The 9029-nt window shown below is 41.1% G+C and overlaps 1 protein-coding gene across 1 annotated transcript; it reads right to left on the reverse strand.

The window, feature by feature from the left end:
* Positions 1-458: 458 nt before the first annotated feature.
* LOC139400136 (putative methyltransferase DDB_G0268948) lies at positions 459-7338 on the reverse strand. Its single transcript, XM_071145166.1, has 7 exons — positions 7102-7338; positions 4590-4788; positions 3495-3655; positions 2882-3095; positions 2599-2699; positions 2116-2253; positions 459-803 (listed from the first exon to the last, which is right to left on the reverse strand). The coding sequence occupies exons 2-7, from the start codon at positions 4698-4700 to the stop codon at positions 713-715; spliced, it is 816 nt and encodes a 271-aa protein (XP_071001267.1). The 5' UTR covers positions 4701-4788; positions 7102-7338; the 3' UTR covers positions 459-712.
* Positions 7339-9029: the final 1691 nt, after the last annotated feature.

Genomic DNA, 9029 nt, shown 5'->3' on the forward strand with positions numbered 1-9029 from the left:
GCTTTGTACTGAGCTGCACTACTACTACTAGCTCACTAAAATAGTTAATTATAAACAGTCAATATCTGAAGGACTGGTCCAAGAACTGACCCAAGGTCTTCTTTCAGTTGGCATAATGTAATGAATTGAACCCATGCATACAGCATATTAAAAAGAAACCATCAGAATATGCGTTTAGACAGTCAGCCCAATTCTGATATTTTTACCAATCACAACCACATCTTTTTCAGACCTGATCAAAATACCAATTAGTAAATAAAAAAAATATCAGAATTGGGCTGCGTAAGTATCAATTGTCTTAGATTAGGAGTGCTAATCTTGGATCAGATACCCCCTTGCCCATGTTATATTTTTCATTGTGATCTAAAAGGAAAAACTGATCCTGAAATCCACACTCCTAATATTACTCTGAGACACTTGATACGGCCCTGAAGTTAAATAATATTCAAAAGTTACAATTGTGTCTACAGACACATTTTATTGTCAATCTCAGGCAGGGAAGATACTAAATGTGGCAAGCATTTTGATAATGATGTGACTAAGGCTAATAGTTTGCTCTACATTACAATGTATAAAAGAAGAGACAAAACCAAAGGGACTTCAATGACATCTTATGTGAACAGAATACTACTTAACAACAGCTTAAACATGATTGACACAAGCTTAAGAAACATCTGTCTATACACAAACACATTCAAACTGTAAAGAGTGTTCACTCCGGTTTAGACGCCAGGACACAGAAATACTCCAGCGTCACTTCCATGAGTGTGTCTGGTGATGTGACTCCCATCTCCTTCAGAAACCTGCAATATGATGTCAATATATTTGATAAAATAATTCCATGTGGGATGGACCGTAAAAGTGGCATACAAGTAAATATAATTAATTATTTTGATTATTTGTTCATTTCCTCACACATTTTCTTTGTTCATTTAATCTTTAGACTAAGACGGGGGGCTAATCTGACAGATGGAATTGTTTTAAATTGGTCATACCTATGGATCATTTAGCTATTTGATTGAGAATTTTAGGACCCCTTCAAGTATAATTTTTTTTGTTGATTTTTAAAAAATATTTATTTTGGAAAATGACTACTAAAACCAATAGAAATGCATTGAATAACACATTCATAAATGGCTAAAAGGACTGTCAAAAAAATTTATCAGAAGAAACAAGGTTTTGAAGTGTCTGTCCTAAATCTAGGAGATATAAATAAAAACTCAGGTATGGGGCCTCCCGAGTGGGACAGCGGTCTAAGGCTGGAGGTGGACTCCCGGATCTCGGTCGTCAGTTAAAGTGTTTCCACCAACACATTGGTTGCTTCTGGCTTCTGGTTTACGCGGGAGTTTGTAAGGAAATGTGGTTTGGCGAGTCATGTTGCAGAGGACGTGTGACCTGACCTTCGCCTCCTGAGCCCATTGGGGAGTTGTAGCGATGAGACGGGGAAAAGTGTGTAAAATACAAAAAACATAATAATAATAATAATACAATAAATTTAAACTGGAAATATATATATATATTTTTTACACATATTTAACCCCTTTTTTGGGGTAGGCACAAAACTACCTGCACACTTCCATCCGTTTTTTAAACCGGTACTGGTTACCTACAGACCAGTCCCGTGACACTTGTGGGCGTCCATTAGTTTGTAGCCCAAACGGTGCGGACGTTACCAAACAGAATTTAGCACATCGGCGGTACTGACTTCAGACGAGACTCCTGGCACTTGTGGGGGTCGTAGAGCAAAGAAGAGAACACCATCGTGTTAATGAGTCTATACATACAATAGTCAATAGTTTGTAGGTCAAACTGTTCGGACGCTACAGATGATTTTTGGGATGTCTCATGGTCTGACAAACACGGCTCTAGCTCTGTCACCTTTCACTGCAGATGTTGAAGTGTGACACTTGCGGATGCGTATCTTTAGCATAAACTGACGGATTTTGATGGGGATTTTTTTTGTTATGTAACTTAGACCGACACACCGGTTTATCAATCGACTCCACCGGGTTAATTTGTTAATTAGCTAATAAGTTCATTAATTCATCCATTCAGTCATTGGTTCATTCATCCATTCAGTCATTCATTCATCCATTGATTGATCAGGGTTGTTACCTGTCGAGTATTCTCTGCAGCAGTGTGGTGGCAGCATCAGGCTCGGCCCTCTGGAAGGCCTGGTACGTGGAGAAGGACTCCATGAAGCCCACTATGTTCCTCACTGAGATCTGCTGCTTCAGTGGGATACACTCAATCCTGAAATAATAACAGATACACACACACTGTTGAATTGAGAGGAGTCATTGTGGATGCCCTATTTACCCAGGGGGGCCAAGAGGTTTAAGTCAAGTAAGTCATAATATTGAATAGTCCTGCAGTTTATTGAGTACAACATTTGATTTTGACCACCTGAGTCACTAGATGTGAGTACATTACTTCTGTATGTATGTATGTATGTATGTATGTATGTGTATATATATATATATATATATAATTCTCAAATAGAAACTCAGAGACACGGGGTCAAAGTCACACCATGAGAAATGTTTTAATGTGTAACAGGCTGTTCTACTGGGTTCTCACAGAGGCTGTATGAGTTACCTCTCTTTGTCAGGGAAGGGGATAGCAGTGTAAAGCTCCTTTAGTTTGGTGTTGGACACGGCTACCTGTGTGCTGGTGTATGGTAACAGCACCTTCTTGAACTGGGGATAGCAAAGTCAAATCTCAGTCAGGAAACTAACAAACATTTTGTAAGCATACTGTAGATGAAAACAACTATTGTACCTAGTACCCAATGAAAATAAACATGACACACTAAACAGATTAAGTGGCATTGGTTTGTCACCATAAAAATAGAATGTCATTCTAGTTCTGTATTTTTCACCTCATCACAGATGTCAGTGAGTCTGTCCCCACATGAGCCGTAATGGAGTCTGAAGTTATCAGCAAAGCCAAGCAGAGCCATGCAGCCGCAAGGCTTCAGGACCCGGCCTGCTTCCAAGAGGAACCGCTGCTGGTCAAACCAATGGGCCGCTGAGGCTGCAGTCAGTAGGTCCACAGAAGCATCCGGAAACGGCAGCTCCTCAGCTGTCCCTTTCCTGTATAGTAAGTATTAAGACACAGCACCAAACATTGAGGATTTCTACATAAACTAACATATTAACTAGGGGCCTATTGAAAGTGGGAAGCTACTGCTGACCTTTGTGCTGAGTGTAATTGACCGTCTCTGCAGATTGTCATCACTGTTTCTTTTTAAACAACATACACGTTGGTTTTACGAGCCAAGTGTGGACCAAAACATTTATTCCAATTCAAAATCATATTATCCCTAAACTCTAAATAACCCTAACCAAACTCTAAAATAGCAGTTTTTTTAATTAATTGGGAACGGCAAAATGTCCCCACTTGTCAGATTTTCCTTGTTTTACTATCCTTGTGAGGACTTTTGGAACTCAAAAGGATAGTAAGGTTAAACACACACAGACACATTCAAAAACCTGTAGGTGATGTTGTTGAACCCTGCCACTGCCCTGGCCTCCTCCAGTTGGCACTCGCTGATGTCGATGCCCACCACTTCCTGGAAGTGTGGGGCCAGCAAGCGTGAGTTCTGCCCCGTCCCACAGCCCAGGTCCACAGCTAGGGCATGAGGCTGGACATTCTGAAGAGAGGGGACCAGTGAGACACTATATAATTAGCCTTCACTAAAGGAGAGTGATAGCTAGTGATAGTGTAAATGTGATGTTCAATACAGATAATATACAGTACCAGTTAAAAGTTTGGGGTCACTTAGAAATGTTCTTGTTTTTGAAAGAAAAATAAAAAAAATTGTCCATTAAAATAACATCAACATCATTGATCAGAAATACAGAGTAGACATTGTTAATGTTGTAAATGACTATTGTAGCTGGAAACAGCTGATTTTTAATGGAATATCTGCATAGGCGTACAGAAGCCCATTATCAGCAACCATCACTCCTGTGTTCCAATGGCACGTTGAGTTAGCTAATCCGAGTTTATCATTTTAAAAAGGCTAATTGATCAATAGAAAACCCTTTAGCTGTGCTAACATAATTGCAAAAGGTTTTCTAGATATTCCCTTAAATTCTGCCATTTCCAGCTACATTAGTCATTTACAACATTAACTATGTCTACACTGTATTTCTGATTAATTTGAAGTTATTTTTAAAATGGACCAATAAATTGCTTTGCTTTCTAAAACAAGGAAACTTCTAAGTGACCCCAAACTTGTGAACGGTAGTGTGTGTTATTATATAACATTCTGGTCTTTGCTAAATAGGTATTTCAAGCTTACGGTAAGATAATGGATGACAGTGTTTAGTGACCTATTGTCACAATACTCAAAAGCATTTAGAAACAGGAAACGGTTGAGATAATGTTTATATCTGATTTCAAATGTCATAATCCTGAAATATTATGCAATAGAAATGAAAGTAAAAAATGCCCTTCTCAGACACTGAGTGGAAGCATTACACCAAAGACTTATCTTAGACAACCTAAGATTTGTCAACTGTACAAGTCTAACGTCATGTAAAAGACAAAGTCTATAACAGTAATATCTTTGCTTGGCTCACCTTCCTTTCCAGGTAATGCAGGATGATGTCTCTGATCTCCTCTGGGGGTACAAAGCGGTACCTCTGGTAGATGGAGGCATGGTGTTTCTCCTCAAACAGCCGGTAGGTCATGGTGCTCTGCGGTAAGCTGCTCCGCTAGCCTAGTGCTCTTTCCTGCTTGCAGTGACTCAGCAGACAGACCTGCTCCTTCACTTAGGACCTTTTAATCATTACATGAAAAGAGGATACACATAAGGAGTAGGACAGAGGAGGCTACTGGTAGTAGTCACTCAGTCACATAGAGGTTTAAAGAGACACCTGGGTTGCTAAGATCAAATAACTTGTCACCTCTTGACAAATTGCAAAACACTGATTTGTGTGTGATGTTGTGTGCAACAATTTCAAAGATTTTACTGAGTTACAGTTCATAAATAATTCAGTCAATTGAAATACATTTATTACACCCTAATATATGGATTTCACATGATTGGGAATACAGATATGGATCCGTTGGTCACAGGTATCTTACAAAAGTTATGGGCGTGGATCAGAAATCCAGTCAGTATCTGGTGTGACGACCATGTCTCATGTAGGGTGACATCTTCGCATAGAGTTGATCAGGCTGTTAGCGTGAGACAATATCCCACGATCAACGGCTGTGCGAAATTGCTGGATATTGGTGGGAACTGGAACACGCTGTCGTACACATCAATTCAGAGCATCCCAAACATGCTCAATGGGGGACATGTCTGGTGAGTATGAAGGCAATGGAAGAATTGGGACATTTTCAGCTTCTAGGAATTGTCTACAGATCCTTGCAACATGGGGCCGTACATTATAATGCTGAAACATGAGGTGATGGTGGCGGCTGAATGGTACGAAAATGGGCCTCTGGATCTCATCATGGTATCTCTGTGCATTCAATTTGTCATTGATAAAATGCAAATGTGTTCGTTGTCCGTAGCTTATGCCTGCCCATACCATAACCTCACCACCACCGCGTGGAACTCTGTTCACAAGGTTGACAGCAGTAAACCACTCGCCACACACACACACGTGGTCTGCGGTTGTGCAGCCAAATTCTCTAAAACGACGTTGGAGGATTATGGAAGATAAACATTAAAGTACCTGGCAACAGCCCTGGTGGAAATTCCTGTAGTCAGCATGTCAATTGCACACTCTCAAACTTGAGACATCTGTGGCATTGTGACAAAGCTGCACATTTTGTCACCAGCACAAGGTGCACCTGTGTAATGATCATGCTATTTATTCAGCTACTTGATATGTCACACCTGGCAAGTGGATGGATAATCTTGGCAAAGGAGACGTGCTCACCAACATGGATGCAATCAAGTTTGTGCATTTGCAAAATGTCTGGGATCTTTTATTTCAGCTCATTAAACCAACACTTTACATGTTGTGTTTACATTTTTGTTCAGTGTAGATTATGCATTAAGACCAAAATTGTGAAACTAGACTGGGTCCTATGATGCAGCGATTAGGTTAATGAACAGAACATTTTCTAAACAATAGCAAAACAGAAGAACAAGTGCAGACATTTAATTAGTCTCCTGAAAGTCTGCAATGAAGTTATACGCAATTGTAATGTCAAATAACAAAATCAACTTACAATTTTAATGCAGCTTGTAAAACTGTTTCTCTCATCTGAAAATTTCACCACAAACATTGCTAGGACTGTTTGGTCTTTTTGCAGGTAGGAATGTGAGACAATATATCCACACGAAAGTATAATTAAATCATTTTCAAACCCCTGGTAGTGTCTAAAATGCAAACAGAATGAAAATACATCTAAGTCATGCATGGACATTTGCCGAGATGGTGCACGTGTTTACATGGTTCTGCACATCCTTCAGATGACAAATCTGAATACACTACCAACACATTGAAAAGTTGATTTCATTATACTTTCCTGCGGATATATTGTCTCACATTCAGACACAACTGACACATTTACGAAAGCTCAACACCCCTTGAATATGGCCGGTGTCAGTAAACCTCGGTGAAAAGGCGTAATTAAATTGTTGCCAGCAGCACAGTAACCAATGCTCTGGATAACATGAAAACAGCCTAACCAGCTCTGTTAGGGCAAGTAAAATGGTCAGAGGTGTTCTCTCATGTGTCTGTAACGTCAGCTAGAAAGCTAGCCAGTTAGCTTGGGTACTTGACTGCGTTGTTTGGGCAGAACGCTCAGATCAACACTACTCCTCGGCCAGAGCGTCCAGTGTGCGCTCTGAACACTGAGAACGAAATGCTCTGAATTTACGAACCGACAATCTGATAACATTCTGAAAATTAGAACGTCAAGAGAGCACTCTGGCACTCCAGATTGAATTTACGAATACACCCTCAGTTATTTGGACGTAGTTACAGTAGAGCGTGGCAAGGATAGGGAGACTTGCAACAGAGCGAAAACAATTGCTAGTTACATAGCTAGAAAATACTTCACGTTGATGCGGTTAGTTATGCGACATAAAAACCACATAAACTAGTTAATGTCTGCACGGTTGTTTACCTGCTGTCTCACAGAAAGCGCTCCGTCCACACCCTAATCAACGAGACTCGGAAGCAAGCCTCTGGAAGTAAACTTCAGTCGCCAAATAACCTCACGAATATAAAGACAAATGTTAATATTGAAACGTAAAAAAGCTGCCTAACAGCTTCTTATTCGATGAGGTTTAACGGCGATTGGCATCCAACAAATGTTGCATTACCGCCACCTACTAGACTGGAGTATAACGCTCATACGTTTCTTTAAAAAAAAATACAACATACACCCTACCATCTAACGCTACACTCACAAAAAAATACCATACTCCACTATTTAGTCCTACTTCAAGCCAACAGCCTGAAAGGACACACCCCTGTCAGGCAACTCCAGTCCTCCAGGGCCTGATTGGTGTCACACTTGTTCTCCATCCCTAGCAAACACAGCTGATTAATCAAATTGCATTCTAAACTGAAGATCATGATTAGGTGAGTATTGCAGTCAGGTGTGTTAGCTTGGGCTGGGGCAAAACTGTGACACCAATCAGGCCCTCGAGGACTGGAATTGCCCACCCCTGCGTAACTCTTTTGATGTCAACCACCACAACCTCTATTTTTTGCGACTTACGGTCCATCCCTGCAGTACAGTTGATAACCATTGCTATAAATGTCAAACGTATATCACTTGTTGGTTTATCCGTCAGTACTGGTAAAGGTTGCTGGATCAAATCCCCAAGCTGAAATGGTAAAAATCTGTCTTCCTGCCCCTGAGCAAGGCAGTTAACCCACTGTTCCCCGGGCGCCGAAGACGTGGATGTCAATTAAGGCAGCGCCTCACACCTTTCTGATTCAGAGGGGTTGTGTTAAATGCGGAAGACACATTTCATTTGAAGGCATTCAGTTGAACAACTGACTAGGTATCCCCCTTTCCCTACTCACACCATTCCTCTCAGGATCCCTTAACCCATCTTCCTCTACTTTCTTCACTGCCTCAGCATATGACAACTTCTGCACTAGTCTAACACTGGAAACCTCAACCTGCCTCTCTCGCAAAGGACATTTCTGATACCCAGCGCCATGGGCACCCCTACAATTAACAAATACCACTACTTTTCCCAATGCTACACATTCTTTTGTCTCATGCCCTTCCGCACTCTTCTCACACCTAGGAACCTCCCTCCTACACTGCTGCCACATGCCCATAAGCTTGACACCTGTAACAACGTAATGTATTCAGCACAAAAGCTTGTACAGGATAATTGATATATCCCAATATCACTTTGTCGGGCAAAGACTCAACATTAAAACTCCAAAGAACAGACAATGACTATTCTGTTTCTCCACTCATGCCACCCTATCTGCGTTGCACCAAACGACAAACATCACAAACACCGTGAATCTTCCCCTTCAGTTGGTCAGCTTTCACATTTACTTCTACCCAGTAATCACGCCTTTCAATGGCACCCTTTTCTTGAGAGCAAAACAATTCACATCTCTTGCCCCCATTTGTTTAACACGGAGCGCCTGCTCCCTCTGACCAGCAGAAACACAAACAATTATCACAAGACCACTTCTGGTTACCTATACTGATTCCACGGCACCCAACTCTGTTTTCACCCACCCTGAAACCACACATGGATCAGCCAAAAGGCAAGGGTACACTTTTTCCACAACTTCACCTACTGTCACAGACTCATCTTTATCCTGACCCTCAGTGCAAGCCTTCGGGCTCTGAGAACTTCACACCTACCACCTTCGATACTTCACCCTCCCTCTCTCTCTTAGACCTCCTCTGCCACTCTTGCCTCCATTCCTCCTCTGTATTCCAAGTATAATTCTCCTTATGAAAATACTGCACTTCTTCTGACATACATCTTGTTCTTGCCTTGTCAAGAGATGCCATTTAACCAGCTGTCACAATCTCCGTACAATCATAAACCCCTTGGGATGTAGCGC

This window comes from Oncorhynchus clarkii, chromosome 3, assembly GCF_045791955.1.
Source record: "Oncorhynchus clarkii lewisi isolate Uvic-CL-2024 chromosome 3, UVic_Ocla_1.0, whole genome shotgun sequence".
Taxonomy (NCBI): domain Eukaryota; kingdom Metazoa; phylum Chordata; class Actinopteri; order Salmoniformes; family Salmonidae; genus Oncorhynchus; species Oncorhynchus clarkii.

Coding starts and splice junctions, on each gene's coding strand:
- LOC139400136 (XM_071145166.1), bottom strand. CDS start 4,700: ATGACCTACCGGCTGTTTGAGGAGAAACACCATGCCTCCATCTACCAG. Junction 3,096..3,494: donor TTCAACAACATCACCTACAG/GTTTTTGAATGT, acceptor CTTACTATACAG/GAAAGGGACAGCTGAGGAGC. Junction 804..2,115: donor CTGCAGAGAATACTCGACAG/GTAACAACCCTG, acceptor ATCATATTGCAG/GTTTCTGAAGGAGATGGGAG.